The 20660-nt window shown below is 39.4% G+C and overlaps 1 protein-coding gene across 1 annotated transcript in view; it reads right to left on the bottom strand.

The window, feature by feature from the left end:
* Positions 1–1187: 1187 nt before the first annotated feature.
* srrm4 (serine/arginine repetitive matrix 4) overlaps positions 1188–20660 on the bottom strand; it is a 90056-nt gene continuing 70583 nt past the window's right edge. The window contains exons 5-13 of the mRNA XM_018737831.2: positions 20235–20261; positions 20087–20137; positions 15554–15640; positions 10525–10699; positions 7220–7554; positions 6610–6804; positions 6393–6491; positions 5891–6043; positions 1188–4259 (exon numbers count right to left, since the gene is read on the bottom strand). Coding sequence (XP_018593347.2) covers positions 4016–4259; positions 5891–6043; positions 6393–6491; positions 6610–6804; positions 7220–7554; positions 10525–10699; positions 15554–15640; positions 20087–20137; positions 20235–20261 — 1366 coding nt within the window. The 3' untranslated portion in view covers positions 1188–4015. The remainder of the gene's footprint in view (positions 4260–5890; positions 6044–6392; positions 6492–6609; positions 6805–7219; positions 7555–10524; positions 10700–15553; positions 15641–20086; positions 20138–20234; positions 20262–20660) is intronic.

Raw genomic sequence — 20660 nt, 5'->3', positions numbered from 1 at the left:
CGGAGGCTCCTCAACTTATGAACACAACTGGGGCCCCAAGGCTGTTTTGTAACTCTGCTGCTTTTAGCGTAATCAGAAACATTGCAGTGCACCACTTTTATTGTTTTATTTTAATTAACTTTAAACTACATTTAACTTTAAACTGATTTAAAATTATTGAAAGAGCCGTCACCTTTCACTTCCAGTTGCTGGCACATTTATCACATAATCATATCCAGTGCTTGTCAGCTTCTGGGTGCTTTCAGCTTTCTTTATCATCTATGCAATCAGTAAAGGCTCAATAATACAGAGGCTCCTTGTTTCATTTAGGGATTAGGTTATGGTAGCTACAGCTACAGTAAATCAGGGTTACTCTAAAGACCGTTGACTAGGGCAGCACAATGGCACAATGAGTAGCACTGCTGTCTTGGGTGTGCTTGGGTGGTGCAAGAAGATGTGGGTTTGATCCCCACTCAGTCTGTGTGGAGTTTGCATGTTCTCCATGTCTGTGTGGGTTTTTTCCTGCAATCTAAAGACATGCTGTTCAGTTTCACCCATAGTGTCTGAGTAACAGAGTGAGTGTGTTCCACTGGTGTATGGATGAGTGACACATTGTAAGTAGTGTATCTAGTGGTGTAAGTCACCTTGGTGAATAAGGTGTGTGGGCTGATAACACTACATAGAGTTCATTAGAAGTATCTTTGGAGTAAAAGTGGCTGCTAAAAAAGTAAATGTAGAGCTATAGTAAATCAGTAGAGTTAGTAGAACTTTTCATTTCACTACTACTTTAAAATTAAAACTAACTTTACATGACTGAAAACAGAAATATTCATCTGACAAACCCTTTTTTTAGATGAGACTTGATCAATTCATCCCATAAAAATGTGCAAAGCTAGTCACCTTTTTGTGCTCATAAATACTAGACGCTAGATGTAAACACTGTGATGGCAAGGTGAATTAGATGCTCACTGCTGTTTCTGTTCTCTCTGAGTGCATTTTGCTGCCAACTAATGGCTGGAGGCAGAAACATGGTGCTTTCTCTGCGGATCATAGGATCATAGGATCAAAGGATCATAAACATAAATAAACAAACAGGAGAGTGTTAGTATCTTCAAAGACTTGTAACAGGGATTTTTGTAACACGAGGAGCCAGTGTAATCAAGATTCAGAGAGATTTTAATGCACATATTATAAACATATAGAAAACGTCAAGATTAAAATGAAACACTTAAAAAAACGCGCCAGCAGTTGGTTCAATATTTATTTTTGGATTAAATTTATTGTTTCAATTTATAGGTTTACTTTTACAGCAGATGAAAGCATGTATATGCTCCTAAATCAATGAGCATAAATATTTCCTTACCCTGGGAGTATGACATTGTGTAAGGCTTCAGTCAAAACAAAAACCTTAATGCTTCTGAATCTAGTGAATCTTGGGGTTTCACTTACGTAGAATCACTGTCCTAGTAAATGAGGATATACATTTATATCCCTATATATGGACCAAAAAACAGATGCCTACTGAGCCACTAACAATTGAAAAACAGTATATACATCAGAAAAAACATCACATTAATCCATGAATCCCACGATGCTCCTCTCATAAGATGAGCTCCCCCTATTCAGGTACGCTTATGTACTGTATATTTACACAACAGAAAGTACACCCATTGATATTCCATTTGTTGTATACTTTATACCAAAATGCAAATTAAAAATAGTTCACCAAAAGCATTGTATTACTGTACCTTTAAATATAGTTTTTTTTTTAGATTTCTTCTAGTTCTCTAAATCAATTACCGGACAGACAGTGAATCAATATCATACAGCAGCTTCAGCCATCTTTTGATATATACAATGCATAGAAAGCACACCTTTATCTTCACGCCTTGGGAAAGTGAATATTGTCAGACATGGATGCCTTTACACTCTGGGTAAAGTATAATATTAAAAGCATTCTGATTAGGTGATGGAATGAAAATCAGTTCTGTAAAAATTTTAAAAGAAATGGAGATGTTACGATCAATACCAGGACCTTTCTATCATTTGTTACTATGTATATTTAATAATTTTGATGTTTTTTTCCAAGAATACAAAAAATGATATACGTCACTAACTTTGAAGGTGCCCAAACTGACAGCAAGTTTTAGAACATTCATGAGAGAAAAAGACGGGCTCAGTTACACATGTTCAAGCCACAAAATGCATGTCCTTTTTGAGATTCCCATTTGTCATATATAATTATATCTTCATATGCAACCATAGCCTTCCATTGTTTGGTTCAAAGATAAGTACAAACATAGGCTTATTATTAAGTGTTGTGGTCTTATATGCAATAAGAAAACTTAATAAATAAATGTAAAATAAATAAGTAAATATAAAAATATATGCATTAAATAACTGCTTCTGGATAATGTAAACAACTGGAATAGCTTACATACATTGTGTTTGCGGCATCAAATAAATAAAGTTACAGCAGCTTGTTTCCTTTCACCCAAAAGTCTCATTTCAAAAGCAAAGGAGCTTTAGTTTTTACTTTTTCCTATTCCACAATAAATTACTTAGCAGGAAAATAAAAACAGTACAAACAACAAAACAGTGAACAATATAAATTATGAAAATAAGATGATTAAAAAAATTTCAAACACAGATGCTGTCAAATCTCCGTTAACAAATACATCAATAAATATTAAATAAATAATTATCATAAGCCAAAATTTAAACTATAGTGCACCATTTATAATCACTCTAAGACAAAAAAGTCCACTTGCTGGAGTGCTGTGGCCGCCCTTCAGTTACCAGAGTATTGCAAGGTTGGATACAAACCTTTCGGCTTATACTGTGGTCAGCAGGCTTGGAAACACTAAAGCTCTGTTTCTGGTATTATTACAATATTATTGAGAGACCTAAAGAGAGACCGAAAAGTCTATCTCATTACCCTCTTTAAATTTTCTACTTTCTGCTCTCATCCAGAGCTTATGGGGAGTCACTGTACACTTGAGGGATATTTTACAGGGGCCACTTAGATTTGCTCCTCTTTGCCAGGAAAAACCTTGGAGAAGCACGGCTGGTGATAAGATCATATGCTGGTCACGTTTCAGTAACTAGCATAACTGCAAAAATCATGGCGTTCATCACTGTGGAGAAACATGCAGGAGATTCACTTATGCCTTGGTTCATCTGTATCATGATATACATCACAAAATTAATCACTTGTTTATTGTGTAGTGAACATGCTGGAAATTAAATATCAATAAATTTAATGAAGACGGTGAAAATTTGTGGGCCAATCTGGAGCCATAGCAGGGAAAGTATGAAAAGTGATATTAAGAACAATTATCAGTAACAAAAACTGAACGTAAAAAACAAAAACACCTTCTATTTATGCTCTGAGAACAAATTATGGTACAATCCGTTTGAAAGTATAGTGAAACTTATGAAATATTCGTTTCAGCAAATCGTATTTGGTCATCACTGAAAAGGTTAAAACAGCTTCTTTAACCAGCCTATTGCAAATGTTTCTCCAACACTTGAAACTGCATTTTAAGTTTTTCTCAAACTAACAGGTCTCAGGAAGAAGGATCAGACAAACACTGTGGAGCAAAACAGCACAGAAGATCGATTACATGACTGCTGGAAGTCTTGGAAAAAAATACTGTTGATACTTCCAGGTTTCACACGTTTTCTGTAGGTAACGACTCAGGAAAGTACCAATGCTTTTTTCTAACATCACTGGAGGGATCTGTACTGCTCTTTCAGGGTGGTACATGGTAAGAAAAATAAACAAGACTGATTATACATTCTTAATTCCTTGTCTACAGTTTTTGAGCAACACAAACATCACTGTCCTCGTACAAGACACATAGACAGGAACCTCAAGAGACCAGAAATCAATGGCAATATCTTCTTGGTTAGTCGTCGGTTACAGAAGTATAGGAGGATTAGGAAGAAGATCCCGGGACTATTCCAGCGCATTTGGACCAGCTGCCCCAAGCGGTCTCATGAGTGGCTTCCGTGACGTCTGTGGGCGGGGCCATTAGCGACGTGCTCTGCCATAGCTGTCTACTGAGTAACAGCTGCGGCTATGGCTGCTCCCGCTGAGGGAGCTCCACGATGAACAGTGGCTGTAGCTCCTGTAGGTAGAGTAGCTCCGGGTGCGGCTGCGGCTGCGACTGCGTCCTCGGCTGCGGCTAAAGATGCTGCACCATGAGGAACAGCTGGTGGACCGGCTGCTGGAGGACGGACTGGGCCGGTAGTAAGGGATAGGCCTCTTGCGTGCACTGTGGACAACAAGAAACACTTCATTAATACTATCTGGCTGCTTGGGGTACAGCTTTATTCAAAGGGACTCACACCTAGGGATCTCCTTCACTATTCATAACTGCTGATCCTAAGGCAGAGTTGCAGTAGTCCAGAGACTATTCCAGTAATAAATGGTGTGAGGCAGGGTGAACCCTGGAGGGCACATGTTTGGTGCAACAACACATTTTGCACATTCGCTTTCTATGCACAGTCTCAGGAAGGAGATATTTTTGAATGATTTCTTATGATTCTGAATACATACATTCATTTGATGCATTCCTACAAAGTAACTCTTTTGACCCATTTATACAGCTGGGTAATATTTACCAGGGCAATTCAGAGCAGGAACCTTGCTTGAGGTACTACAGCAAGAGGTGGGATTCAAACCTAGAACAGCAGGTCTAATGATTATGCTACCTCATAATACCGGATGTTTCTTATTACTTGTTCCTTTTATTCTTGTTATCATTAATAACACTGTAATGATCATAGCCCATTTACTTTCCTTGGCTTGTTTCATTTATATCATGTGCACTGTGCAGTTACTGGTCTCCTTTCTATCATTTGAGTGTTGAAAAATTATAAGGTTATAACCTTGTTCATAAAGGTTCTATAAACCATACATATTGTGTGTCTCTTGATGCAATATACATATCAGTTGATGAAGCATCAGTGCAAAACTCATCCATGAATTGTGCAAATTAGATTTGCTTATATTTATTTAGCTGACACTTTTCTTCAAAGTGACTTACAATGATTAAACCCTTTCTACAGCTGGGTAATTTTTACTGTATCAATTCAGGGTAAGTACCTTGATCAAGAGTACTACAACAGGAGATAGGATTCAGACCTGGGTTCTTCAAATAAAATGTACAGTTCTAACCACTACACCACCAACTGCCTGAAATCTACTAAGTTTCAGAGTGCCGCCTCCTTTTATATTCCACACACACACATTCATTAACTCACATTGCAGGTAATTTAATGTCGCCAGTCCACCTAAACATGTATTTTGAACTGTGGAGGAAACCACTGCAAACACAAAGAAAACATACAAACATCCTCATAAACCAAATGGGGACTGATCCTACAATCAATTGCACAGTCCACACACTGTGAGACCCCTGTGCTACCTGCTGTACCACCATGCTTCCCACAGATAGGGCTTTCTTTACCAATTTATACAGTTGGATATTTTACTAGGTATGGTAAGGTTGGACATCTTGCATTAGGGTAACTACAGCCATAAGTCTGAGACTGTAGCTAGAGCCCTTCATGTTACAGGTCTGCACTGTTAACAACAGCACTGCCTTCAATCATGCAACAGGGTTGCATTTCCCAGTGGGTCAATTTGCAATGTCGCCAGCAGCTTGCTTTCGGGTAGAGTGCTTTAGCAACCCAAGCCACTCAGGAGACCCGCTTCAGAGTGGTTTCAGTTTTTATTTTGTGGTCTTGAGGGTCTGCACAAGTTACTTTAGCTGTTTTCCCCCTATTGTCTGGTTGATCTCAGTTCTTGCATGTTCATGATGAAATATGTACTGTTTCAGCTTACTGCTGAAGGGCATTGTTTGCCAGCAGCTGTGTGCATGCTGCTGTTGTTGAAGCAAACCTGGTAATTCTCCTGGCTTCGAGGTGGCTGGGCGAGTCTCTCCTCCTCTTCCTCATGGGAGAGTAGGACCGCTTCCTGCGTCGTTCTCGCTCACGCTTCGACTCCTTCCCAGAAGGGCTATATTTCCTGTGTTCTTTCCCATCCTCACGAGTCCTTTTGATTTCAACATGAAACAGCTTTTAGAACATGCCTCTGCTGTTTATTATTGTTATTATTATTATTATTATTATTATTGATTGTAGTAGTATTGAGCACACACCATTTTCCAAGGTGACTTAATTTTACATTTAAGGTTTATTTCTAATATCATTTTGCATTTGAACATATGGATTTTGAATACGACTTTGAACATATGAATATGTCTTCTACTCATTGTGACAAATACTTGACAGTACAGTGACTTATCAAATGTTTTTTACCTAAAAACATACATCTAAATTAAGTTTATTATTTCCTACAGTGTACTCCACATGCTAATGATTTTGCAAGATGTCTTCTTTACCTGCATAGGCTGTATCTGGAGTAACTAGGACTCCTGCGAGAACTTCCACTCTCCACACTCCTCCTGGATTTATCAGATCTGGGTGAACGGGAGTATGACCTTAATAAAGGAGAGAGTAAAAATGAAAACCATGTCAAGGTGACTGTAAAAGTTCAAATCCCTGACGGACTGAGGTTCTGTGCTGGGCTAAAATATTTAGGTGATTTAGGGGACGCACCTTCCTGAGGACAGCGATCGACTGCGGGAGTAGCGGTCTGAAAACTGAGATCTCCGTGAGGATCTACTTTTGCTTAGACTGCTCCGAGAGCGGGTCCGAGACCGCCTGTGTGGAGGGGTTATGCTCCTACCCACAGCGACTCCAGGTGCCTTGGATTTCCCCCACACAGGCCCACATATTCTGGGAGTTAGGTCACTGGAGAGGGAAGAATGTGCCATGGAGATTCCATTAGCCATTTATGGACTGCTCTATTACATACATATACTTCAGAAATACCTTTATATCATATTGTGTATGACCTTTTTATTAAGGCTGCAGAAGAAATAAACAAATATTTCATAAGTTTTTTGTCAGCAAGCATAGATTTCTCTGTAAAGCTGTGAAGTCTACACATAGCACCTTCAGGTGCACCGGATCTTGATTCCATTTATAAATGTATAATTTTAAATTTTACCAAATCCATATGAACAGGCCTTTGAAGAAATTGCTTTGGATATAGACATTGTCTCTCAAGACAACTATCCCCCATGATTTTCATTTTCTGAATATGCTGGGAAAGTACTGCACCAAAAGCGATGCCTTGTAGACTGTAGCTGTCGATGGGACGCACCTTTTTCCGTTTCCATTTAAAGAGGCTCTAGCTGAGCCACTGTCCAACAGGAGAGGCTTACAAAAAGATGAGTAGCTGGTCACAGAATTCCCTGAATCAGAGGCATTATCGCCATCGGTGAACTGAGATTTTTCAGGGGATGGTGACCCTGTTCGGCAAAGGGCCTTTTCATTTTTGTTCACCTTTGACCTCATTGAGCCAGTTTTGGTTGATGGTGGGGAGGACGTGTCATTCCCAGAGTCGGAATCCTGTTGTCCTTTGTCGTGACTGCACAGAATGTCATGGTGGATTCCCTTTTGGGTAAAAATGTCACCTCCAGACTCTGAGTGCACAATCTGCAAGCAGACAAAAATGGGTCTGTCGCTTTACTACAGGACACGTTACCAACAATCTCAAGCATCTACCTGTACGATCCACTGTAAATACTCTATAAAGGCACGTACCTCCCTATAGAACACAGAGAAGAAATTATTTTTGGGACAGGAAACTTGGAAAGATTAAGACATCATGCAAATCTGTAGCATGCGAATAATGTCGAAACAAAACATAACAAACCATAAAATGAAAGAGACAAAACCAAAAAAAAAAAAAAAAAAATCAACAGAATTAATAAACATTGAACCAAAAAGAAACATATAAAAGGAACAACCAAAGAATATTTTAAAAGGAGGGAGAAACTGTGAATAAAACTACAAATTGCTTTAAGTTGAGAAAGAGAGAAAAGAAACAAAAGAAGAGTCCCAATTAAAGTCTCTTTTAATGGACATTGAACAAACATCACAAAATGGGTATTATGTAAAAATTAAAAGAATTGCAGACAAAGAGATATTCCATCACTCTTAACTAAGAAAGCCCTCAAGAAAGTACAGTTTTTGTGCTTTTTTCCTGTAAGAAGAAATTAATTTGCCTCCAGCGACCTACAGTAAAACCCTATGTCTACGGATAGCATCGACTTACCAATCAAGATTTCCTCCTTAAGTAGGTAAGGTGTAAGAAAAAGGGGAGAGCGGGCAACATAAGTGCATCATTAGAGTCGTGAATTACAAGAAAAAGACAATAACCCTCTCTTCAGTCCCTGTGCCAGGTGGCCATGTGCAACTGTAGCTCTGCAGTTCACTTTGGGCTGTCCTTGGGAAAGGGAATGCAGGTTCAATGCTAATCTCATTTCTGAACCTGAGAAAAGATGCAAGTGCTCGAAATCCAACAACACCCTGTTTGTCAATCCAAAAGCCATAAGCCTGCAGTGAGGTTATTTCAAAAGCAGCGTGTTATAAGCTCCAGCGATTTAGGTCAGTTTAGCTGGTTGGTACTAATTCAATTTGGACATCATTTTGTGTGTTAAGTCATCCAGAAAACTGTGGACTTATCTGAGTACCTGAGACAAGGTATCAGTAACAAAAGGGTAGAACAGAAGAATTCAGCTCAGCTGACAAAAGATTACAGAAGTCAAACATTTTGTGACTGTCTGAATATTTTTAAATCTTCTACTGACAGTACACTTGGTAGCTTACTGATAACCCAGAATAAAACATTTATTAATATTTATGTGCTGCAATTCCCTCAGCAGGTACATCAGCTTCTATGTATTGCTAATGTGAATTCTGAATATATAACATCTCTGATCATTTAAATAGGACCTTGAATCTGGATACTGCAGAATTAGGTTCTTTTCCTGGTGAGGACCATTAATATACCTATTTTCTTTGTTTGACTGTAATCCATAAAAAATCTGTGGAAAGCAACAGTAAATATAAATTGTCTAATAACCTTTCTCTGACTGTGTGTGGCATTTTGTCCTCTGTCAGCAAGGAACTTCGAATCGTGTGATAGAGCGATACCAGTGAAGACCAAGCTTAACCTCCGAGATCAGTCTCATCGAACCAACTTGTCGAAAACATTTAACGCCAACCACAGGCTCTGAATTGGGTCCACATTAAATGCTGCTTTAGTGTGAACCACCACGGGAACATATTTCACGAGTGCCTGGCCGCTCCACCGAGGTGAGAACGACACTCAGTCACCATCCTGCTATCAAAGAATTTTTGCTCTTTATTCACTTTAGACCAATACCCACCTTTCCTTTATTCGAAAGGAATGCTTTCTTAGAAAGGAAATATTAACAAAATACCCAATTTGGATTCAATTAACAAAAAGCAAATTGTTAGTGCTATGAAACAATTGAATATAAAAGCATGCTGGAATAAGACTTACAGTGATGATTTCAATGTAAAATTCAGTGCGTCACACATAACTTCAATATAGCTCACTGTTATTAACACGGCTGTGATGTGTGTGTGTGTGTGTGTGTGTGTGTGTGTGTGTGTTTGAGTGTTAGGAGGAGATTTTTGCTCTCTCTTTTGTCTCTGTGGAATGTATTTACTCACATTTTTTAACTGAATAAATGCAGGAGAATGTATTGAATTAACCAAACTGAAAAATGTACAGTAATGTTGTTTGCAGTCTTGTATTTAATCAATGTTATTTCAAATTAATCTTTAATGTACATTTCATTGAAGCTCATTTAATGACTAATTTGAGTGTAACATGATATTCAAAGTCACAGGCAGACTGCAGTGTATGCAGGTTGGCAACAACATACTAAAGAACATCTTTTAATTATGAAAGATCTGTTAATTTCATGACAATACTATTAAATGTGTGTAGATTCAACATGTAATTAAAACATTGATCTTGTGCTTTTATATTAATCTCTGAGTATACCAATGTTTGCTTATAGCAATACAGATAATTATTGATTTCATGGTATTGCAATGCCGAGATACTGTAGCATTATAATAATTTAATTCTTTCACATATAAACGGAAAGCAATAATAGATGAATTTAGTATTAACATATAAGAATGAAAAGAGGTCATAAAACACAAGTTAGGCCATGTAAAGTTAAGATAAAATGATTAATGTAATTAAATAAAATTGAAAAATATACAAGGAAAAATTATTCAGTGGTTATACAATGTGAATGGACTATACTTTTATGCATACAGAATATGTGTATATGCACATATATCTGTGCTTTTCTAATCTTTGGTAATCTTAAAGATTATTGGGTCAATGTTAATTATTTTTGTTATATTTAAAATGCTCAGAGAGTTCCTTTGTGCAAAACACGCACAAGGGGGTTGCTTTATGTCCAGATTGTTGTGCAAGTGCCAGAATTATCAGTTATATGTGGACTAACTGTGGTGTGTGGACAAAACCAACGTTTTACATGGCCTCAGTATAGTAGTAAGAAAATGAAATCATGCGCCCACACACGAGCCGCCAGCAACCCAAGGAACACTTACGGTGCCATTGGCTGGGTGGGCCGGGCGGTGGCGCACAGGCTTTTCACACGCTGACACGGCCGCTGGCCCCAGTGTGCTCTCCGCCTGCCTCACAGGTGCACTGTCCTTCTTTCTGCGGTGTGGCCGCCTGGCTGAGCTTCCTGATGGGGAGCGTTGGGCAGACCTGGGCAGACGCCTGCAGGCACACGGATAGTCATCAGACAGACCCTGAATCCCGGAAGGTGGGTGTTCATGTAGCACTGGCACTCTCTCATATTCAGGGGTCTCCTGTTGGTGCTGTTTACAACTTTGCAGCTGCCTTTTACGCTCAGTCCAGCAATAAGTGCTTTTTTAGGAAAAATACCAACTGGCCCTGGCTGAAGAGGTAAAAGCAGTTTTGGTTCTACAGAGCTGAACTACATCCCTTTTTATCTTTCATATCCCATCACTGCCAGCAGTAGGTACTATTTATCATATATAAAGTTCATATAATCGATTTTCATAGAACCTGCAGAGGAACTGACCAATAAACACTGAATAAGTATATGGTGCTAGCAGGTAACAATGTGGATTATGGCTTCTGATCACATTGATGCTAATTTTGCATGTCCTAACCAAACTGACTTTATCTAGAGAAGCACTCCACACAGGAACACTGTAATAGACTAGAATGACCAGGATGGATGGGTAACTATTGATACTGACACACACACAATCTGAACTGCTTGTCCCATACGAGGTCACGGAGCCTAATGTGGCAACACAGGGTGTAAGGCTGGAAGGGGAGGGGACACACCCAGGACAGGATAGGACACCAGCCCGTCACAAGGCACCCTAACCAGGGCTCGAACCCCAGACCCACCAGAAAGCAGGACCCGGTCCAACCCACTGCTCCACCACACCCCAACTGACACCAAAAGGTTTATTTTTCTCTGATTTGCTTTACCTGGGAGTTTGTTTTGTTTATATTGTTTTCCTCTCAGGGGGCATGGTGGTGCAGTGGTGCAGTGGGTTGGCCTGGGTCCTGCTCTCTGGTGGGTCTGGGGTTTGAATCCCACTTGGGGTGCCTTGTGATGGACTGGCATCCTGTCCTGGGTGTGTCCTATCCCCCTCCAGCCTTATGCCATGTTGCTGGCTTGGGCTCTGGTTCCCCATGACCCCATATAGGACAAGTGGTTCAGAAAATGCATGTGTGTGTTCTTCTCGGGGATATGATGGCACTAGTCTGTTGCAAGGCAACCCCAAGCAGGACTTGAACTCCAGGCCCACCACAGAGAGGGCCCTGGCCAAACCCACTGCACTACCACACCCCCTGAACAAAAGCTTAAATGTTTAGATTATTTTTTTTATAGTCAAGGGTTGCAGAGCGGTACAGCAAGTAGTGCTGTTATCTCACAGAGCCTGGGTAGTGCAAGAAAACGTGGGTCGATCCCCACTTGGTCTGTGTGGAGTTTGTATGTTCTACTTGTTTCTGTGTGAGTTTTCTCCAGGGGCACCAGTTAACCTCCCACAGTCCTAAAGTTGTAAGTGGATTAGTGAATCTAAATTGCCCTTGGTTTGTGAATTTCCACTTTCAGCAAAAATTTATCAGAAGCTGAACTTTTAGGTGTCCAAACATGTGTTATCTGGGGGAAAGGAAGGAAGTCACAAATTTACATCTTTAATGTCATTCAGTTTCCTGTACTTATATTTATATTTACATTTATTCATTTAGCAGACGCTTTTGTCCAATGCGACGTACATCTCAGCAAAAGTACAATTTATGCGTTACATTAAGAGAATGAGACATGGCTGCAGACATGTGACTCTCAAGTAAACCTAGTTCGTTGCCTACCACTTGCTGCACAGAGGTTCATCGTTCGAGAAGGTACATAAAACACAGGATAGACAAATCCTGATACCCTCTAACCAATTTTTTTTTTTTTTTTGTTATATTATAAGATACACAAACAAGCAAACACAATGCCGGAGTAGTGGCTGAATAAAGGCTATAATATGTGTCATATGTGTTATATAATATGTGTCACAACATTTTACATTATATTGAATAGAAATGGCTGTCTTTCCTATTTTAACTTCAAATATACAGTGTTAATTTCTCATTTGAGATGTAAACCCACATTTTGGTTCATAGTATTCCCAGGGGTTCCTTCTCAGCCCATATTCAGATGCCCAAGACAGAAGGCCACTGTGAAACTAAGGGTGGTGTGTTAAGGACATTTTTTTCCGTTGCTTGCAGTAACATATTCTGTATGTTGTTATTATGCTTTCACTTATGTTTTTATTACCAAAAATGTATGTTTATTTTGGAAGTTTGCAAAACAAAAAAACTACATTTTTCTTTCCACTTTAGTTTGTTAGTTCCTATTAAGATGGCCAAAAGAGAGGAAGGCCAGTGTGAAACTAGGGCAGGTGTACAAATGACAATTTCTTTTCTGATTTTTTCAGTTTCAGCAAATGCCAAAATAAAAATAAATCTCAGGCTGTCACCTGGTTCTTTCTGGGGCTTCTGGAGGATGACTGGAAATACACTACAAAGTAATTTTGGACAAAGGTGTCAACTAAATTAATTAATGTGCAAGCCGTTATTTGATTTAAACAGGGATATTTGCAATGACTGTGTTTCATCATTAGTAAATCAATATGGCCAGAAAATTAAAGTTGGACAAGGCAAACGACTATGCCTGAAATTTTCCTCATATTTTCAAACAGGAACAAAGTATAACTGCAACTTTTTTTTTTTCTTTTTTCCCAGGAGAGCCTCTTGGGAACATAATTGAAGGAATAGCATGGAACTGCTTCCCCCAAATTGTCCAGTTCATAGCATTCAAGTTCTCAATGTATGCATCTGGGAGGCTGAGGCTGTAAAATGTCAAGGCCTCAGTGATGCATTTGAAGTCGCACTGAAAAAGGGAGGCTGGATGGAATGATGACCTTTGTCAGTATTATTGTGAAATGCTTGCATTACCCTGTGGAATACTACCGTGTGTATACCAAGCACGTTTCACACTTGCCACTGTGATAACAGAACAAGCTGACATCTGCAGTGTGTGTCTCTGACTCCAGCGATGGCTAGGCTCTTAGACAGCCCCACACACTCCCTTGTAAAAAGAGCAGTGCACTGGCCACAGCAGCTAGTGCTCAACAGCCTCAGGGATTTGTCACCTCCACAAAGTTCCAGTAAGCAGAGCGCATCAACAGTTAAGCCGCCAGAAAGACTGTTGTTCCAACCCAACTGCATTAGGAGGGGTGTAGGAGTTGCAGTCTGTGATGAAAACAAGAAGGCTAAAAACATCTTTGAGCAGAATGAGGTGTCTGCTCCTGTAGAATGCCCATGGTACCAACCTGGCATCACACAAGTGCACATACATGCATGCACACAGAAACCCACAAACACCGAGTCACATATGTATCCAACTCATAAGGCAACCGTTATCATTATGAGAAAATTACAGTCTCTCCCATGTGTAATATTTTCACAGGACTATAGGAGATTAAAATTAATGTGTGAATTGTGCCAAATACAATTAGTATGTATTGTATCAATTGTCAACTGAGTAATGGAGTTTTTGTGAACTGGAGATAATTCTGGTCATTCCCGCTGTCTTCATTTCAGTACAGTAGAGTATATAGCCACACAGTTCAACTTCTATAATAATTTTCCCTACTGAATATCCCACAGAAATTCCATATAATGGAGAGATCAAGAGGGATTTAAAAGCAATCATCTTCTGCCTCAGACTATTTCAATTTTAAACTCTGGTTCTCCTTTTCATATGGTAAGAGGAGCCTCAATCTGAACATGAGTGAATGGTTGCTCCAGATTCCCAATGAGTAAATTAGTGGCAGACAAAATAATGCAATACCAAAAATTTCCAGTCTTAATAATATACAGTATGTAAAACAAGCAAATTTATGAGAAATCATAATCAATGCTCTGTGATATCATTATGCTGTGCAAAGCTATGTTACAAATTCTAGTAACAGCAAGTAAAACCCCATATCCAAAAGGAAACTGAGTTCAAGAGGATGGAGATGGTCAAAAGAAAGTGACTAATAATGACTATGGATTTTGTGTACACATCATTATACAATTTGGAACATAGTCTTTTACTGCCATACAAAGGCAATTAGTTCCCGGAAAACTTTTTGCAAGGTTAATTCTTGTAAATCATAGATGTAATTGCCACTTGTTTCAATGGTAAAACATTTCAGGCATTCCTAAGCCTCAGTTATAATTAAATATCTTCAAATCCTGCTGACATGGACACAGTTACTTCAACAGTTAACATTAATTATAACACATCACAACAAGAGGTTTCATTTCATTAATTACTGTATAATACCATATGGCAGTTGTTCAGCTCTTTCATAGCTGTTGCATACCATACACTTAAACAGAAACCATACATACATACATGTGATACTAAATGTTTATGTAAGAGCAGCTCGTAGTGTAATGGTTAACACTGCAGCTTTTGGACCCAAAAGGGTGTAGGTTTGAGTCTCACCTCCAGCTGTACCCTTGAACAAGGTACTTACTCTAAAACTGCTCTAGTGAAATTACCCAGCTGTATAAATGGGTAGTTATAAGTACCTTAACATTGTAAGCTGCTTTGGAGAAAAGTGTCAGCTAAATGAATTAAATGTAATGTATTAACTTGACTTTCAATGCAAAAAAAAAAAAAAAAAGGACGAATGAAAACAATAAATAAAATGGATTTACAGTTACTGAAAAACTGGACAGTCCAAATGATTGCCAGGATTACAAAGATTATAAAGGGTGAAACTAAGAAAGAATAGCAGTTAAGAACTTATGAAGCACTGTGAGGAAGACCGCATGGTGGCTGCGGTCTGGATACAGTCAGCAATCAGGTAGTGTGTGAAATCCAAATCTGATCTTTGTAAATACTAAGAATTTTTTCATAAACTGAATGCTTGTATCTTGGGGTTGGCTGCATATCTCTTTCCGAATCCATCCCTTTTAATGTAGTGCAAATGAGACATTACCAGCAGAGACTCTCCACATCCCTTCCCCTAGTCCCCTTACCTGCTGTCAGCACTGGAGGAGCGGCGAGTGGAACTCTCAGACTCTGACCTCCGGTAGTGACGCCTCCTGTGCGCGTGGCTCCGTGACCTGCATGGCAAGCGGGGAGGCTGAGACAGAGATCATCAACTCCCTTCCGCCGTCTAATGGTGCAGCCAGAGCAGCTAGGGAAAATGTGTCACATTCAAATTTAATTTCCCCCTCGAGCAGTCAGTCCTTTGCGTGTGTTACTTCTCATTTTATAATCTCAGTGAAGAGGTGCTGACCCACTGTTTGACTCTGTCAGCTCCTATAAAACTATAGAGTCAACCACCTCACCTCTCTGGTACCACATGGCAGAAGTCATCCTGTTTCTGCAGCACCTCCTTGGCAGAGCCCGTCACTCAGAGAACAAACATTGCAAAGAAAACGTGGAAGACCTTCATGTGAAGGGGCAGGCATGAGATGTACCTCACACCTACGTAGACCCCTACATGCCAGCTGACATTAATCATCGCCAAGGTTCTGTATTTTCTTCTTTGTGTCAAACTTTCTTTCAGATCACAAAGTATTCAATAGACATTTTCAGTCCCACAGGCATGTTATGACAGTTACACTGTAGGAATGACATGAATGTCACTTATGCCAGCTGACACAGTAGTTCTGCATGTCTCTGAGTTTATTTGAGGAAATCTCTACATTTCATGAAGGATGACACTGGGGCAGAGAGAACACCACCATGTACTACTCTAGATGGCATGTTCTGAACAGAACAAGATCAGCCATTTAAGCAAAACCCCAAGTGGCTGCAAAGGTTAGAGCCTAAAAAGTAATGGATTATTTCTTAAACCACCTGCTTGGTGAAGCGTGTTGTCTCTCTTATTTGGGTTGTTGACATGTTGGCAATAATAAGGCTGGATCTGATGCAGCTCAAATTAGTGTTTTTTTAGGTGACATACCTCCTACAGTGAATTTCTGTCAGGAAACAGTGTGTTTCTGTCAAGTTGTGAGCTTGTTGTAAATGTTCACTTGGAAGAAATGACTGGATATCTGTCATTGACACATGCATAGAGGAGACAGACTATCGCTGACAACGGGGACATTTCTTCATATTTACAGTTAATGGAATTTGTCCATAAACTATCAACCATTTGTGTGAAACTTCACAGCAAATAACTTCAGTGTAGCTTTTTGGGTTTTACAACCTATTTGAGGACCTGCCATTGGGAGGCTACCTAGAAACCCTGCATTTTGGATTGTTTTGACATACTTAGCTTTCTAGGTTATGTTACCCACTTAGTACCTCATCCATATGTAGTCCAGCATACAGCTAGATCTTTGTATTTAAATCAGCAGTCTTTAGAGAGAAGGAGCAATGAAACAGACACCATTGTACACTGCTTTTATCAGGTGTTTAAATTTATTAGTTTAGCTGACGCTTTTTTCTGATGTGACTGAAATCAATCAGCTACTTACAATGATTTACCCATATACATAGTTGGGAAATTTTTACTGGAGGAATTTAGGGTAAATACCTTGATCAAGGGTGCTACAGCAGGAGGTGGGATTGAAACTTGAAATTTACAGTCCGAATTTGGCATTTCGAACTGCTATGCCATCTACTGCCCTATTATTGAAATAGTGGGTGTGAACATTTACACTCAAAAGAAAACTTTACCTGACCAACTGGAAAAGGAGAAAAATAATAGACCTCCTTCTGTGCCTAATGACAATAGGGCCAGTGGGAGACGGACCTGCGATGGGAAACTGATGGAGGCTGCGCTCGGCAAGAAACCTCTCTAGTAGCAGGAAGCCCAGTTGCTCTGACGCATGTCAGTGTTAAGGACTCGATCGCTGTGTCAGTTCCCATAAGCCGGCACTCTGCCAGAGACATCCCAGGAGGCCAGCTGCCTGTCAGGCTTTTCTCTGTACTCAGTCCAGTCCCGCTGGCCGACTTAACGGCCCCCTCAATCTGGCACATCCACTGAGGGGACAGTCCTGTTTCATCTTGCGTGACTCAAAAGCAGCAGTGGTGCACTCCTTGACAAACACTACGGTACAAGGGGATCTTGGTATACCATGCTAATAGTGACTGAAAAGTGTCTCATAGAGAAAAAACATTCAGTATAGTGCACCTATTTTCCCACATGGAATAGACAAAGTTATTAATGTGGACTGAGGATCTCAAACTCATTATGGTCTAAGATCAGCACTGGGTAACCAATATCCATAAATACCAAATGTGTATTTTAAATATTGTCAATGATTTTTATAACAGAAAATATATTAATGATGCTACATGTTCCGTAGTAGCAAGAAGTGAGAAGTGTGTCTTTATAGAAAACACATACAGTACTAAAAGGTGAAAAGATAAAAACAAATGTATTGCCACAATATTTATGTCAAAAACCTTTTTTATAAAAGACAATACTAATTTTTAAATAAGACATAAAAACACACTTGTTTTTTTATCTTTCATTTTTCAGTTAAAACATATCCTGATGTGAGATTTTTTTTGGATCTAGTGACATATCTGTGAGAGACACAGTTTACTGAGCTCTAGCGTGTATACTGTCTGAATATGCAGGACAAGGATGAAGGCAGATATGCTGCAGAAGCAAAATTTGCTTGATGTCAGCAATTGCCTGTCAGTTTTTTGAGAATGTCCAAAAACAATTCCCTGTGCCTATTACATTCGTCACACCATCAAAACACAACGACGACTAATTTTTGAGTAAAGGGTGTGATGGATATTTATATATCACTTTACTCATCATAACAAATAGGTACATGTGAAATTGTGAAATACAGTTGATTCTGATGCTGTACATTCACTGCAGTATCTGAACATTCATTTGAGTCCTGCTACTTTGATTAAGTGCTTGCACTTGCATTGTAGATGCCATCATATCGTTTAAATGGTTTTTAAGCTTGAGTGATAGTGTTTCCACAGTGTTTAAAAGAGACACTCTCCAATTCAGTGTGGAATGGCCTCAGTGTCTGTGGCTGTTGCAGTTGCAGTTATATTTTCCAACTGGCACCGGCTGAGAATGCCCACAGCTAGGAATTTCTTTGGAAATGAATTCTGTCCATTTCTTCATGACTTTTGCCAAGCGTATCATATATGTCAATTAGTATCCCTTCACTACATTCACTCAAGCTTTTTGCATAGCATACCAAAGACACTGATGAAAGGATGAAAAGAAGTCTCATTTGCTGAAGAAACATGAAGAAAGTAAAATTTAAAAAATAACACTCCTGTATCCATTGGAGGGAAAAAAGGTAGGTCCACAGTTAGTCAGCTATTCATTAGCAGATGGCTTTTTTCTAAAATGACTTGCAAAGTTAAGCTACATCAGTGATTTACACATTTACAGGACCTTCACACAGGGTAAGTGCTTTGCTCAAGCGTATTTTTAGCAGGAGGATTTGAATCTGGATCTTTTGAGTGCAAACCAACAGCTATAACAACTACACCACCTATTGGCCTTCTTTGTTAAAATAATCTTTCGGGGAGTATTGCACATTTTACTACGAAGTCAAGAACTGGCTGAACATGACAAGGGATGTTGCACTGCTCTGACTTTCAGCAGCACCCAGAGAGTCAGAAAGGAGGTGAAAAAAAGGTGGAAATAAAGCTGTGGAGACTTGTGTTCTGCTAGACACATATACAGAAACCCTCAGTAGGGTCAGAAATGTGGTTTGGTTCACCTGAAGGGATTAGAAATGTTGCAGGCCCCCAGTGTGAAATTGGTTTCGCCCCTCTCAACAGTCACAAAACAAACCCTCTTTTTTCAGCTTGGTCCCATGGCACTGTCACGGTATCGTGACACAAAGCAGCCTTCAGCCACGAACCACATCTAATTCTGAGGACACCCATTCAGCGACACCTAGCAAATCGGATATTTGCCAGCCAGGACACTGGAGGGGGCATGCGTTGAGAGAATCATATACCCTCCTGCCTTACCCAGTCCCATCCTTTATCACCAACACATTCTCATGGGATAACCTGTGGTGGCACAGCAGGTAGCACTGGTACCTCACAGCACTTAGACTCTGCATTTAGAAATGGGTTCGAATTCAATCTAGTCTGTGTGGAGTTTCTCCTTAAGTCTGTGTGGCTTCCTCCCAAAGATATGTGTTTCTTGTGAATTGGTAACATTAAATTACCTCTAGTGTGTGTTAACTGCTCTGCTATAGAGAGGTGTGAATGACTGTAAAGCAGTTTAGTGCTGTGTATAATGCTGTAAGTCACCTTGGATAAACATTTCAGAGAAATACTTGTATTTCTTGTATTGTACAGTTATTGTATGTCACTTTGGCGAAATGTGTATACTAAATGAATAAATGTAAATTAATATTCCAGGGCTGTCAAGAAAAACAGTGCATTGCAGTGTATTGTGTACTAAAAAAAATCCCTTTTTCAATTCATCAGGAAAGACTGTTCAGCTGATGCATAAGCAGCAGAAGGGCAGGGCTGGCTGAAATTTGTCAACTTGAGAAAATAGTAACTTTTTTCAACAATTATAGCAGATTTTATTACAAAAAATAACTGACCTTTTCTTGTGCTTTTTTTGATCCCTCCTTTTCCGTTTTGGGATTGAACAGCTGAAAAAAAAAAAAAAATAAGGCAATGAAAAATACATGTTCAACTTTGAACCCTGAGGCAATTTCAAAACATTTTAAACAAAACTGAAATATCTACCTGTGTCTTCTCTTTTTGGAGGGTGACCTAGAACACAAGAATAGAGTTAATTTCTTCAAAAGTTAAGATTTAGACAGATAAGCCAATGAATTTGAGAATTTCAAGGAATTAGTAAGTATCATCTCAGTAAACAGTTCTGATATACAGGCACCCCTTGATGTGAAATTGTATGTGAAATTTTCGTATAATGGCCCCTGGCTTTTGATAGGAGTAAAGTGCAGCAATATACTGTAGTCGGTGTTAGTGTACCATCGGCTGTTTCCTGTTGGTTTGCTGTCTTCTGTTCACTTTGTTTCCATGAATTTGTGCAGTGGCAGTACAAGAACGACTGCCAAGCCTCCTCCTTCCTCCATCCACCACAACTCATAATCAGCTGTTCTTCTCTTCATTATGGTGAGTACAGTAACAGTTCACCACAGTAAATGA

Source organism: Scleropages formosus, chromosome 12 (genome assembly GCF_900964775.1).
Source record: "Scleropages formosus chromosome 12, fSclFor1.1, whole genome shotgun sequence".
NCBI lineage: Eukaryota > Metazoa > Chordata > Actinopteri > Osteoglossiformes > Osteoglossidae > Scleropages > Scleropages formosus.
The sequence above is the reverse complement of the archived record's forward strand: the minus strand, read 5'-3'. Positions and strand labels throughout refer to the sequence as shown.